Source organism: Platichthys flesus, chromosome 11 (assembly GCF_949316205.1).
Source record: "Platichthys flesus chromosome 11, fPlaFle2.1, whole genome shotgun sequence".
Classification (NCBI taxonomy): domain Eukaryota; kingdom Metazoa; phylum Chordata; class Actinopteri; order Pleuronectiformes; family Pleuronectidae; genus Platichthys; species Platichthys flesus.
Genome location: NC_084955.1, coordinates 23,878,440 through 23,893,994, shown reverse-complemented (window position 1 = coordinate 23,893,994; position 15,555 = coordinate 23,878,440). Strand labels below are relative to the sequence as shown.

The following is a 15,555-nucleotide window of genomic DNA, read 5'->3' as shown; positions in this document are numbered from 1 at the left end:
AGTCGAGCTGCCAGTCTTAATGTTGTGCTGTGGGACGCGCTCCCGGCGCCATGTTGTGTGCGTCTTTGACTTCGAACAAATCATGACATTTAAAGATCATTAGGAGATCGTGACACTGACTAGAAGCAGCCAGACGGTTAAAAACAGATGCCATTAGTGGACGTCTTCATTCATTTCACTGGAGTGTGTTTCCACAGTGACACACACACACACACACACACGTGAACTAGTGGGAAACACAAGAAGGAGAATGTGTATTATGAAATTGTGCAGTTGAGCTAAAATACCCCGAGCGCCTTGTAAATAAACTTTGTTTTCCTTTCGAACAAACAATAAAACCATTGTGACAAGCAAAGATAAAAGAGTTTAACGTCACAGACAGAAATGACAACAGGAGAAATAAAGGAGGAGACGCAGTGGAACAACAAATCTATACGTAATAAAAAATGCACAAATGACAACACAGTATTACAACTAGCTCTCACACCCCCATGGACAGGCTGCAGCCAAGCGTTGTGCTGTAAGTACTCAGGATGGGATTGTGGAAGAAAAGCTCTCCAACCTGCTTTGACTCAAAGCCCTACATGTCAAACTTGTAAAACACACAGATTGGTCACAAAGGCAATTATAGAAAAACTAAATTAAGAAGGAAAGTCTTTACCACAGACTTTGGGGCTTTTTAACTGTGCAAAACTTTAGCATTCACAAAAACAAAGAACTCAAACAGTCTCATTAGTCCATAACCAAAGGATTATTCAACTCCTCTGGATGATTTACATTCCACTGCTCACGTTAACTAAATATTAATATGAGTTATGAGAGAAATGAGGAGATGTTTGTGGAAACTCAGAAACACAAGAAGAGATACGGACAACACCCGAGGTCTCACACACTTTACATTCTCTCCACCTGCACCAAGTGTGTGAGGAGTTTGAACCAACAATCAATAGTGTTGTTTTTTTTCTACTGAGGAGTGTCCTGCCGAAACATTTGCTCGTGTTTGTGTGATTTGCAAGAAAAGGTGAAATCTAAAACTCCGGCAGTCTGAAGATGTTGTTTGATATTCAGAGCCTGTTCTGCAAAAGTCGAGCTGTATTTTTAAACTTTAGTGTTTTTACCGGAATGAAAATATTACTTTAATGCGCACGTCTGTTCCCGAACCTCATCCTCAGACATAAACAACATCTGAGCAGCGCAGGGACATAAAACAAAGAATATAAATATATAGTATTTAATGATTTTCCTTTTTATTGGACTGCTCATCTAATAAATAGCCTTTCTCTCCTTTCCGTTTACACTTTGATTGTATTTAGATCTTGTTTTTTTTCTTTTCACAGTTTGTTTTTTGTCTTCATATTCTCTGCCAGCTTCTCCTTGATAAGAAGATCCTTGATCTCCATAGACACCGGAGCTAAAAAAAGCTTTATATACCGGGTTTGGCAGCGGGTAGAAACAGTTCTCCAGTGTCAGTTCACAGGTTGGATTTCAACAGCTTCACGTCCTGTTGAAGTGTCCTCGAGCCAGACACCTGTTCACTCGCTGCTCTGCAGACGAGAGCATCGGCTGAAACACAGAACGTGAAACTCATCCTCCCTCTGCTGCAGTCGGCAGCTGTTTCTTTTTTCCCGGGGACCATTCGCTTGTATGAAGACACCGGAGGATTTGTTCCGCTCCGGAGGGATTGAGCTCCGTCTATTGGTATTAAAAATAAATCTCCCCTTGTGTCACTGTTACATTATTACATTTTGCCTGTGAGGCTGCCTATCGCTTCCCTGCTAACGCCACGCTAACGAGCACGGGGCGCCCGGAGGAGAAGGCTCATTCTTAGCATTAAATCTGACCCAGATGATCGTAGTGTCAGCCAGACATGAGGAAACAGAGCGGCAACATCTGGCTGCGAGGACCAGCAGAGATCAGATTACAAGATGTCTTCCAGCAGCTCTCTCTCGACCGATTTATCCTGGTCCAGTTGCTTCACGGGGACCTGAGGTGCTTAGATGACTGGCGATTAACCGTCACCCTTGTTCAACAAACCTCGACCTGACCCTGTATCAGAAGGATTATCATTCACTGATACCAGAATCCAGCTAGAACAATGGCGTGTCCATCCCGAGGGTGATCTGCTGCGTTATCCTTAAGGAGCTCTGCGTATTACAGTTTCCTCAGCAGAGAGAAATTAATGAAATCATCCTGATACAGAGCTGCTGAACTCTTCCTGGAGGTTTAACATGGCTGGAGGTTTAACATGGCTCCGCTGGGGGAGGCGACCATCACTTCTTTACATGTTTCAAGTGCTGTCAGCCAGATGGCGGACATCACTCATCGACTGGATGTGATTACAGAGGTTTTTCTATCGCTGGTTATTGCCCTAGATTGTCCCTGGAATAATTACATTCTGTATTCAAGCAATACAGAGATGTACACAGCACAGTCATATTTATTCATAGGGAAATAAACGGTGCAGATTACTGGTAGTCTCCATTTTATATGTCTCTGCCATGTGAAAAATGACTGGGGGGGGGGGGGGGGGGGGGTTACAGTTTGCGTAAGCACGACTATGGAGACCCTGAAGTGCACATAACAAGGAGGGATGGAAAAAAACACGAGAGCAAGTAACCCTACAGCAACAACAAAAAAACACACACACACCAACAAATCACATAACACAAGGGCAGATAAAATATAATATAATCGCAAATCACAGAACACAACGACATTAACTTCTGACAGAACCGGGCGGTGGCCACGGGCGATTCTTGTGATTTGCTGTTGTGTTTTCCTATTTGTCGTTTTTTTTTTTGTGCTGTAAGGTTGAATTGTGTTTCTGGTTTTTCCCATTTGTTAAAAACACATATTACACACGTTTATCAACTTTTTAATTGTTGTACCAATAAAAGAAAACACATACAAGGATCTAAAGTTAAATAAATGTTCTCTATATTCAGATGTATAAGTTCAATTACTCTTGAGTAGAAGATACTTCCACAAGTTAAACTATAAATATAATTGTTCATTATTAACCACACGTCTTTGCAGTTGTGATAATGTTCAATGATTTTTTAATGTCAAAAGTCAAATTAAGAAGTTCCTTGACTTCTATATTCACTGAGTTACAGAAACACTTATGATTTATTTTTCTGACTTAGGTTCATCTGGCAGTCATGTTCAAAGCCCCCCCCCCCCCCCCCCTCCTCGTTAAATTGTTGCTTCCTGTGAATGATGAATAAAAATATATGCATATGAAACACTTGGGATTTCATTTGTGTATAAGATTTTTACAGGGTCTCTGCGCCTAATTAAGCTGGAAAATAAATTTCTACCCCAGATTCAAAACAAGCTTAAAATTTAGTATCGTTAAGATTCTGAGGCCAAAGAGCGACTTCCTGTCAGAAACCAGTGATTTCAGCCGAGGGTTGTTTTACCATCGGTTATATTCAGTGGTAATAACAGTGTTTTCTGGGGGTTGAGTGTGAATCCTCAGAATCAAGAATCCTCCAGTGTTTTGGCCTCAGACCTCTAAATGCTGGGTTTCTGGTGAATATGTAGCTCATCACAAGTCCCCAGCAGCGTCACTCTGCAGCCCTGCTGAGTGTGTGTCTGTGTGTGTGTGTGTGTGTTTCTCCAGGTGTCCAGACGGCCCTCGCCCCGGCACAGTGCGACCGTGTCAGCTGCCCTGCAGGAAGGATTGCATCGTGACCCCGTTCAGCGACTGGACGCCGTGTCCGGTCACCTGCGACGAAGGTACTGGGAAAAACATTTGAAACACCAGTAAGGAGGGATCACCCAGTCTGAGCTGGAGTTTTACCTCCTCACACAGATCAGGGGGAGAGGAGTCAAGGTTTTTTTACTCCTCAGGTTCTTGATTAATTTGGATTCAGTAGTTTTACTTTACTTGATTTAGAAGAAAGTGTTTGACAGAGTTTCTTCTTCTTACAGAGATTACTGTCATAGCACAGCTCACACTGGTTTATGGTCATCATGACTTTATTGTGGAGTTTTACACAGAAGCAGTTGTGTGGAGCGACTATGGAGGCGTGACCCTCTGCACTGAGACAATCACATTAACCACCACACAAACACATGCACTCACATCTCGTTACACATGATTAGTTTGACAGATTGACACGTACGACCATCTCTGCTCCGACCTCGTTCATCACACCTGGCACGCCGACTCGCCCGCGGCCACAAGTGTCGGCGACTGCTCGGCGGCTACTGTTTTCACGCTGTTAAAAAAACGAGGTCACCTTTGTCGGGCAGCCAGTGGCGAACGCATTACATCGATTTACGACCGAGACTCGTTAGCGTCCATATTTTGATGACCTCTTCATTTGACACCCGGGAATAAATCTCTACAGTCTGAGCCTGCCGTGCATTTTAATGTGATGCTGTGGATACCTTCACCTTGTGCAGAGAATTGCACGCCGCCCACATGCACAAGCTTTAGAGCCGAGCTCGGGACTTTCCAGAGGCTCGTTCCGTCTTAATGAACGACCCGAGGGCGTCTCCACTCGTGTAAATACCACACATCTAATCGAAGTCAATTCTGAACTCTAATAGGATTTTTCTCCATCATCACCTTGCTTGATATCAGGAGTAATCAGACGTGCATGTTGTGTGTGATAGAGTCCATTAGAAGTGTTTCCCCGCTCATCACTCTGACATGCGTCTCCTCCCTTGTCCATGCACATATTTCTTATTTTAATCTGGTAATTGTGTGTCTGTGTGTGTGTGTGTGTGTGCAGCTGGTAACCCTGTGAAGAGCAAGCAGTGGAGGAAGCGTCTCGTCATCCAGCTGCCGTCCAACGGGGGACAGGAGTGTCCAGAGCCGCTGGAGGAGGAGAAGGACTGTGAGGTCCCCAAAGTCTGTCCAGGTTTCAGGTGAGGGCCCTGAGTCATGATTCTGACTAGAATGGTTATTATGGTCTGTCTCTCCGTCCTCTAAACACAACTACACATTTAAAACCATAATAATGTTGCCCTCCATTTCTGATACAGCGTTGGCTGCGGATTTCACTGATATCGGGAGAATTTCAACAATAATTGGCTTTTGAGACACTGCGCAATTTTCCATTTTCCATCTTTTCATCGGTCGAGTAAACACACGATAGATTTACCTGGGATTACGTTTAAGTTTAAGATTATTCTGCGTTATTATATCTGTTTAAGAACAGATTCATCAGCTGTAACGAGACTTTCACAGACATAATGTTTGGTATGTTTGCCGATATGAAAAGTTTTACTTTACAGAATAAACAATGTAGAAACGAGGTCCACAGTAATCCATATTGGTTGGGGTCTACTCTGTTTCTGTGATAATACATTTATATACAGACATGTAATTGAATCTATATAAAATATTGTCTGAGACATCTCAATGAAGTACTATGTGCAGTGATATGAACAAACTGTCCTGATTTGTTCCAGGTGGAAAACCCACAAATGGAGGAAGTGCCAGCTGGTGCCGTGGTTCCTCCGACAGGAGAGTCCCACAGCGCAGGAGAGCTGTGGACCCGGACTTCAAACCAGAGGTACCCAATCCAATCTCTCCGTCTCCCACGTCTCCTCTGCATCCGTCTCCGAACCGTCCCCCATCAGCGTGAATGACATCTTAGCTCATTGCTGCATCTGGAACGCAGCCACCAGGCAGCAGACGGACGTGCCAAGGTTTAGAGAAAGGGACAATTTACTGAGTCACACATGAAGTCCTCCCACTCAGAGGAAACAAACACAAACTGGGGCTGACACCTCCGTTAGAAATACAGACAAGTTTAAAAACATCAACAAGAGACTTATTTTTCCTTCTTTTGCTTATTTTTATTTTATGTAATCCTCCGAAGTCCGGGAAGAAATGTGTTCACGTCCCATCAGCGCCTCTCTGGAGACTAGTTGACAGTTTTTTTACACCTCAGGTTCTTGTCATGAACTTTTAATGGAACGTCTCTTGTTGAAATTTGGGAGAAGATGCTGCGACATCACGACTTCCTGTTGATATGGACACATGCATACGAGACGAGTGCTTTAAAGAAGCTGCGGTTGTCCCTCTTAAAAAAAAGTGAATTTCCTCTCGCCCTTTAAAGGAGGATGGATGTTCCATGTGGTCCTGGGAGGCTCTCAGAAAAATCCAATTTCAGTGAGTCACGCAGAATGATCAATTTCATTATGCCCCAGCTCCTATAGACGGCCATTATTAGTGCTCATATTTCTGTGTCTTCTTCGACTAACTTACATTAATGGACGGAAGAGCGAGTCCATTTATGGAACAGGCTCCCAGGTCCATTTGAACCTCAGTCACAGATCCGGTGCAGCTCCTCACTGATATGATTCCCTGAGACGCTTGATGTCTCCCGCTCGTGCTCTCGCACCTCCGACACTTTTAAATGACTTTTTCTTTGTCGCTGACTTAAAACAAATGAGACTCTCCGTCTTCTCTGCTTTGTGTGTTTTCTGAAAAATGTGCGGTGTTGCTTATCTGGACAGAAAGTTTCCTAATAGAAAAGGAAACACTTCTGTGGCACTTAAATTAAACACAACTGGGTACATGTACAATTCTCTCTGCAAGGTAAGACCTGACCTCACACACCTTCACACAGAGGCTGTCTAAACCAATAGCAGTGCCCACGGGGGTTCAGCTAAAAAAAGTGCCTAGAGATTGATTTTTTTCGGTGAAGGTAGAGACCTGCAGAACGTCCGCATCACAGGAAAATGAAATATCGCAGCAACAGCAGCAGTAATACCCTTTATTGAAAGAGCAGAGAATGGGATGATGAAAGCAGAGACAAACCGACTCGTGGGCTTCAAACCAAAATATACTTGTGTCTGTCATAGGCTCATATTTGTTATTTAGCCCTTTGTGAGATTTGATCTGAAGACCTTGTTTCAGATTTCAGCCTTTTTAAATGACTCAATTCCCTCTAGAGCTAAATTTGACATGATGTACCTCAACTATCACTTAATATTTGCTTTCTCACTGAGTCCACTCTCATATCTCTCCATTCAAATTAAGATACAGCCGATGGACGATTATATTTACTCGTATAAAGATGAGGAGCGTGGAGACACAGATAGCATGGCTCAGTCTGAAGGTGCTAAGGTGTCAAAGTACACCTACCAGCGGCACTTTAAACCAATTAACACGATCTACTATATCCTGCAATTTGTGCTTTAATGAGGCGGAAAGTGCTGCTCTATTAAATGAGACGGCTCCAGACCCTTTAACCTTAGATCTCCGGCTGCTGCTGCTGTGGCTTTTTTACCAGATAGGAACAAGAAGAGTCTTAATCGAATCAGCTGACTCTGTTTATAAAAACACATTCTGGGATTCCCCTTCAAAACCAGATGATATGTCTCAAGGTCAAAACAATAAAGCTGCCAGTGGCAATGGAGAGAAAAGTGTCACATCTTCCTTCTTTGGGTGAATAAGCATAAAATAAGGATAAATATAAAAAGATGGAAGTTGTATATAAGTACCTCAGAGATTTATTTACAGTCACTATAAGTCCTTAGACATTTTCATTTCTTATTTTATTACCACTCACTCTGCTCTGCTCACTTCCTGCTGTGTCTATCAATCAGTCTGCTGAAACAAACACACATTAGATGATGTAATGGGCCTGTACACATTCTAATGGAGCCTTTCTTTGATTGTGTGTTTTTTTTTAACGACTTCCTCGACTTGTCCCAGCCGTGTCCTGTCGCCAGCTGGACGGAACGCAGGCCGACATCGGCGAGTGTCTGAGGTACGCCAAGGCCATGCCAGTCATCACTCAGCCCTGTCAGCTTCCCTGCCAGGACGACTGCCAGCTGACCAACTGGTCCAAGTTCTCCTCCTGCACAGCGGACTGCGTCGGCGTCCGCACCCGGAAGAGGGCGTTGATAGGTGAGAGCAGAGAGCACAGTTTTGTGTTGCAGTTTGTGTTGATGAGGTGCGAGGCAGCTTGGGGCACGACGTTGGCGGGCATCGCTCCAAGAGACTCACGGCAACGTGAAACACGATGGCATAAATCTGCTCAGATGGTTCTTGCCGGCTAAATGCTCCGGTGGGATTAAAGCAACAAATCTGAAATAACTCCACAGCCTTTGTTATCCGTCAGATTGTCCTCGGGGAGTTGCCTCGTGCATCACAGCCGTAAAAAGCAAATGATGAAAGTGGTGCAATGAATTAATGCACCTCCACAAGGTGTTCCTGAGGGCGCGGAAAAGTCAACTTTAAACTGGGAGGAAGTGGATTTGAACAGCTTTTATCGTCCCCGAATGTGAAAGTGGAGTTTCCCTCGACCCTTCTCACCTCGGTGCTAAAGAGCAGGTTGTGGGTTTTATAGGTTTATCCTCAAGTCCACTTGTATTTGGGGAATATATGAGATGTCGTCTTGTCCTTCTCAGATCCTTTTACTGGTGGATAAAATAAGTCTGTCTCCTCTTATTAAGGTCACTATTCTCAGCTCAATAACAATATAAAAAAAAAACAAGTGGCACGAATTCAGTTTCCTCAGAAAGGATTGTAAAAGTGGAGAATATAACATTTTCTGCTGCCGCCTGTTGATCGATGTGACCTTTGTAGAGAAATTATAGCCACATACAGTATGTTGCTCCACAGCAGTATAGAGCTCAGAGGTATGGTTTTAAATCTAAGATAAATTTGTGTAAAGTAACAAGCGAGTGAAACCAGCTCGATGAAAACGCCGGAACCCAAAAGCAAAGACGCCACTTGTTCTTGTTTGTAAGGGAAACATCCTCTAATGATGAAGTGCCAGAAGGGAAATGTTTCTTTGCATCAATCAATGATGGTTGACATGTCTCACGATAAAAAATGTGGAGATGCTTCAGTGAAAGATGGCTGCGCTTGGAGCCATTTTTTTCAGCGTAATCTATCCTGGGAGGTTGCTGGTGCTGTCAGTGAGTACACTACACCAAACAAGTCGCCTCAGCACCTCAGTGTGAGACCCACACAGACCGACACCAGCCCACACGTGGAGTCACCTCTCCTCCGGCAGTCTGGCCTCATCTCTGTTCCTCTCCACTCCCTCAGGGAGGAGCAAGAAAAAAGACAAGTGCAAGAACACGCAGATGTATCCGCTGAGCGAGACCCAGTACTGTCCCTGCGACAAGTACAACGCCCAGCCGGTGGGGAACTGGTCGGACTGCATCCTGCCCGAGGGGGGCAGAGTGGAGAGCGTCCTGGGACTGAAGGTCCAGGGAGACATCAAGGAGTGTGGACAAGGCTACCGCTACCAGGCCATGGTGTGCTACGACCAGGACAGCAGGCTGGTGGAGACCCTGCGCTGCAACAGTCATGGTGAGTGTGTCTGTGTGTGTTTGACACATATTATCATGTATTTAGATCCATTGCATTAATTTGTGTTCTTACTTTAGAAGGTTTAATGTTAGAAAACACTTTCTTCAGACTGTCCATTGCTGCAGCTCCTCTTTTCAGCCTCTGTCTGAAACACTTGGGTTTGGCTCCTGTCTCTTTAAGGCTCCTCCCCCTGATAAAGCCTGTTTGATTGGACAGCTGGACCACCCTGTTGTGATTGGTCAACCACTTCCAGCGCGTGTAGGAAATGTCCTATTCCGTCATTCCTGAGTGTGCGTGCCAGACAAGCCTCTGGGGAATCTTGGGCTTTATGATTGTAGCACGACATCACGATTCCCCGGAGTCAGGGGGTCGAACTAGTGACGAGCTGTTTCAGGAGCTTTAGTGTTTTCTGTGGAGTTCTACTTGAACAACACAGAACAGCACTTCTCTTTTCGTGGAACAGTTTTTCCATTCACACATTCATCCAGCGCCTCGATTGGCAGCACACCAACCGCTGACCTTTCAGTTAGTGGACAGCCCGCTCTGCCTCCTGAGCCACAGCCGACCAACTGGGGAACAAATACATACATCTAGAAATGTCCATCCATGCGGAATCCATTTACTCCAATACCACGGGGGGAAATGGATTTTTGATTGTGGTGCTCACAGCAGTGGAAAGTTAAATACCAAAATAAATACACATAAAAAACAATCATACACGGTATTTGGGGAATTCCATTAATACTACAAATTTCATATGGGTTGAATCATTGCTTAAAGTTTGGATGTGAGTTCTTTGACTTGGTGTCGGGTTTGAACAGCTGCTTCAGAAATGACTTTGTCCCGTGTGAAGATAATTTACTACAGATTTCAAGGTTATTACTCTGTTGTGAGAGAATCTTTACAAATGTGTTGATGTTCAGTCAGTTGTCGAACAGATTTATTTCTCTCTCCAGCTTCGATTTCAGTTTCAGGTGCAAAATGAACAGTAGAACACTGAAAACCTGCAGATGCAAGAATTTATATATATTCCTGTTTTGTTAAATATTCATTAGAATTGAAAGATTTTGTTTCTGCAGAAGCGAGAGCCGGCGCCAGATTCAGGATTTCACGTGAGCAGCCTCCTTCTTCCCGGGCTCATTCATGTCAGAATCATTTGTCTCCTCGTCGTGAGGATCCAAAATACTTCAAGAAAAGAACCCGAGCTCGGAAACAACTCGTTGTGAAATTGCTGTGAAATAGAATCTGGGAGACGTTCAAATAAATACATCAGTTGTTGTGCACATATAAACATGGCTTTAGTCTCAGAGTGTGAGTCACAGGTTCGGATGCGTCAGTTAATCTGAGTGTGGGTGTGAGCAGTGCAAAGATGAGGTTGTGGTGTTTGTGTATGTGTGTTTGTCAGCCTGTGTGTACCTTCACACCTCTGTGAATGTTTGTGTGTGTGCATGTGTGTGTGTGTGTGTGTGCATCCATGCATTCATCTTCAAGCATCATTGAACTTGATGAAAACAAAAGAGAGAGAGATTCCTTGAGGTGCACACACACAAACAAAACCACATTCTGGAGTGTTGGTGTCAGTTCACGTGAATCTGGAAGATATCATTAAAATCTCTCCTTTCTCCCGTCATTCAGTCGCTCTTCCCTCGATCTCTCTGCCCCCCCTCCTTCATCTTCCGTGCCATTTTCTCCGTCGTCACTTTCAATCTCGATGGAGGAGGAGACTCGACCCTTCCCGCTGACTCAGTGCCCTCAGCTGTGATGGCGATCAGGCGAACCCTGCCACTCTTATCTCCGTATTCCACCGACATCCACAGATTAAAAAGGGGGATTATCATTAGAAGTGCACCCCCGATCCGGCTTTGAGGTGTTGCTCACTTTTTTGCCGATCGCCTCGTTCCTCAATGAGAGCGAGTGAATATTTTCTAGGGACGATAACACTGGATGTTCTCGAGAGCCGTTAACACTGTTGTAGTGAGAAACGATTTAAGGACTTCAGAGTGTAATTAACTTTAAATGTTTTAATTAAATTTGTGTGTAAAATATTTCTTAACCACCTGAATGGTCAAAGATAATCTGAACAGCAGGGAGGTAATAATCAGCAGCACGAGAAGCGACTAACATCCAAATGACAAATTCCCTGGTTCTATTAGATCGCAGCAATAACTGCAGCCACAAGAAGATCTAATTAGTGTGTTGTCATGTTGAATATAATCAAGGCAAAGGCAGAGCTGAGGCGGGGGGGGGGGGGGGGGGGGTGGGGACTTGAGACCAATCAACAGACTCACAGCAACAACTCAAGACTGAAACTGTGTCTCGCTGGCGACATGATGTGAAGCTGAATTCACACTGTTGTTGCAGAGGAGTTCTGAAAAAAAGATCTAATGAGAAACAAGGAGCATAAAGTCTCTACTATACTGATCTGTAACAGGAAAATAAACAATTAAGATAATGAAAGCTAAAGAGTCGAAAAGAACAACAAGAGAAACACAGTTCAACTTTAAATAGAAAAAAATCCACTACATCAGGGTCTTTATTTTGTGGATCTGCACCAAATCGTTCACATGTTTTCATCCAGATCCATGAATTATTCTCCGGGAAACAGGTGAAATAAATGTTAAAGAAAGCAAAAAGGGAAAAGGTGATCCTGGATCCCTTTGTCTGGATCTGTCGCTGAATTCAATTAGTTATTTTTTGGCTCACGTCCGATTCTTCCACCAAGTTTTTGGAGATATGCTCCATTGTTTTTGTGAAATCCAGCTAAAAAACAAACACTGTAATGTCCCAACCCCTCCCATCGGTAAAATGATGGCTTATATAGAATGCATTCATCCACCAAGGCTCAACGGTTCAAGCTGTAGTAGATTACACACATATATATATATAATTTAAAGATTATAGATAATGATAATGAAACCAGAAACACATTCAGTGAAAAGGCCACAACATTGTAATAAACTTTACTGTCTCACTTTGGGTCGCATCCAGTTCTTAAACCAACCGGGTTTGAAACCACCCAAATCCTTCCTCGTCAAAACAACCTCTGCTAAACGGAAAAATGGTGGAAATCATTAGAAGAGAGTTTGGAACGTTTTCTGGGAGGAACGCCAAGGATTCCCAGAATTTATGGAGCGTCAGAAATTTAAGCAAATGGATCCGTGTGTGCAAGTGATCAATCTTTTGCACTGTTTTGTCTTTGCCATGTTAAGTGGTTGTCTTCTGTTTCGGCATCGATCTTTCCCTAACTTCTGAACATCGTGCCAACGTACAGGAATAACAACGAGTTCTCAAGAGAAAGGAGGGAAACGGACGCAGAAGCTGTTGTTATCGTGTCATTAATGATGAGGGATGTGGATTTTAAAATAGCATATCATCTTAAAGAGGTACTTACTACTTTAATACAACATTGGCAAAATGAAGTTCTAAGTTGTTTACTTCTAAAGGGAATCCAGCACAGCTCCTGTGTATTGCTGGGAGGTTCAAACTGTGAACACAGAGAACTAAGGACCACAGAAGTGACGGCTGCTCTGGGTTCTTCAGCAGGAGCTCGTATCCAGGTTGCAAGTCGACTTCTAAAGACGACAAGAATGATCTGCGTCCTGGCCTCGGCCCAAAAGCCTCCTGGGAACCTGGCATTAACAAGTTAATATCAGGTGAACTACGAGTGAACTGCGGCCGAGGCGTTTGCTCCGAGGGAAAGATAAGTGACGGCTCCGCTGATCCACAGTGACGGCACTTGACCGCCGGGCCTACGCTGGGAGGTCAGAGGTCGCGGAGCTTACTTCAGCGCTTATGCTGAACTCAGCGCGGTGTTACTGTTGATCTGGACATAGAGGCACGAGAGTGTAGAGGCCAGGGTGTGTGTGTGTGAGTGCCTCGCTGTGTGTGTCACTGTGTATTTAGTTGAAGCCAAAGTGTTGCCAGGGTTCTAGTCATGGCTGGATTAACAGATGATTTATTTTCTAATCATAAAAGCTTCAATGGATCAGTTTGAGGGCAGCGGATTGATCCTGCAGCTTTCCTCCAAGAAGTAAACATTCTGTCTACAGAAATCGAATCTTTCAACAACTTTACACTAGATTCTTTATTTTGTGACATATTTCCACTGCTGCAGTCATCGAGGGTAAAGTGATTGTCTATCCAGATCCTGTCTCATGGTTTTATTAGCTCTTATGAAAAGTCTTCGGCTTCTGCCACACGTTACATATGTGTCTATTTATTACTCAGACTAGACTTCGTGGATTCATCGTCTCATTTGTTCCTTTGAACAACTCGACAACAGCAAAAAAACAACTGCGAGGGTTATTTATTCATTTTATTGCCGTCCTACTCGGGAACATCACTTGTCAAAACAGTCAACATCAGTTAAAGTTCAAACTGAGATTCTGCAAAGAGGAAACAAATGACGACCCCTCTCCCCTCTAGTTTTCCTCTCAGCGGTCAGTGCAGGACACCTGTCGCTGTGTCTGGCAGCTCACGCTGGGTTCCAGAAAACTCTGCAGTCGAGACTGTCCAGCCTCCTGCTAGAGAGAGCACAATGGAGCGCCACTCAAAGTCAAAGACTGTCTCCTCGGGAGCTCGGGGCGGATCCCAACCGTCCAGACGTCACGCAACATTGGCGGCGCCCACAGAGCCGTGCACTGTAAATCATGATCCATCAACTGAAGGGCAGTGAATTATATTTGCCACTTTTTTTATTAAAGCAATGCAGTATTGAGGTCTTGCTGATACACACATGGACCAATCAATCAGTCTCAGCTGCCCATCAAGACGTTTGACCCCTTTTGTTTTACATCATCAAATCACTAATTAAAACCAAATTGATCTGAAACACTTGAACAAACATCAGGAAGAACCTGAAATAACAGAAAATATCTGTGAGAAAAGTGTATTTGACATTTTCCTTTGTTTCCGGCCCCATGCATCAACATGGAGGAGACAGGGTCGGTGACCTACAGCTGCAGCCAGTCACCAGGTTCAAGACGCTCTGGCTTCACCTTTGCGGAGCTTTCATGTTGACGCAGCACTGCTCATAGTTCAAATGTGTAATCACCAGCCAAAGACAGATATACCAGCTTGTCAGCCATGTTTCCTCATCAAGCACTTTGAGGTTGGAAGTCAGTCATTTCAATCGGGAAGATCTTGATTTCTAAATTGTCTGGAACGCAGCCTCACAGCGGTGGAGCCTGACGGAGGAACCCGCTGAACGTGCTCAGCTTGAGGTTAAAGACATGAAGCGAGAAGAAATCTCCTCTCACACACACACACTGAGGAGATTGATCTGCGAGGACTGACTAACCAGCTTTCTCTCCACTTGGTGGGAAGTGTGTTTGTCAGTTAGCATCGCACAACACGTGTGTCTCTGTTAAAAGGCCGAGCCGACTGAAAGAGCCCTCGTCAGGGAGAGGAAGTGGCTCGGCACTAAGTGTGACATTCCACTTTCCCGCCTCATTCACCTCATCGATTCCCTCAATAAAAGGATGAACTGATTTACAGGCCGGTGCTGCTACACAAGCCAACAATAAGTATCTGGTTCTGATCTCTTTCTCTAGTTTGCTTTCTCTTTGAGCAAGTGTGTGGGGGGGGTAAAAGCCATTTGCATCCCACAAAGCAAAAAGGTTCAGAAGAAGAATCTCTCTTTCAACACTTGTGACCTGAGTGTACAGAGGCAATCTGAGGAAACCACAGCTCAGAGAGGAGAGAGGGATAAAAGAAGCGTAACAAGCAGAGGGAGATGGTTAAAAACATCCCTCTTGACTGCTGTGACCAAATAGATTGAAATAATGAAGCCGGCCTCCAGACTTCACCCAGCGCGTTGAGAGTTTCTCTTTTTCAATTTCACATAACACACCGTCAAATTGGGCCTCTGATTGTGGGCCCGTGTTTTCATTCCACCGGGCTTGAAATCAATAAGTGCATTTATATTAGTTTGTGAGGTGTCAGTTAATGGTGTACTGTGCTCCGGCAGCATGTGGCATTCAGAGAGAAGTTAAATGTCTCTTTGTTTGATTGAGAAAAACAAGATTCTTCCAGCCAGCCCGGGCTGTTCTTCTGTAGTTTGGTGTCTGAGGGAACAAAGGTTTTCTCACAGAGCTAATTTCCCTATAAATCAATTATCTGCTGAATGCTCTTTTTGTTCTGAGATAATTAATAACAGACGAAAACGTTCTGTCCTGAAAAGTGTCGTCGTTTTGTTTCCTCCGGTGACTTCAGGCACAAATCTCCATCTTCTTTACGGTTTACAGCTCACAGCTGAAAAA

The 15,555-nt window shown here is 44.2% G+C and overlaps 1 protein-coding gene across 1 annotated transcript in view; it reads left to right on the top strand.

Moving 5' to 3' along the window:
- Positions 1-15,555, top strand: part of thsd7ab (thrombospondin, type I, domain containing 7Ab) — a gene marked incomplete in the record, with an annotated part of 110,136 nt that overhangs the window by 66,925 nt on the left and 27,656 nt on the right. Inside the window, 5 exon segments of the mRNA XM_062400282.1 lie at positions 3,626-3,741; positions 4,746-4,881; positions 5,428-5,531; positions 7,685-7,879; positions 9,029-9,295. Coding sequence (XP_062256266.1) covers positions 3,626-3,741; positions 4,746-4,881; positions 5,428-5,531; positions 7,685-7,879; positions 9,029-9,295 — 818 coding nt within the window.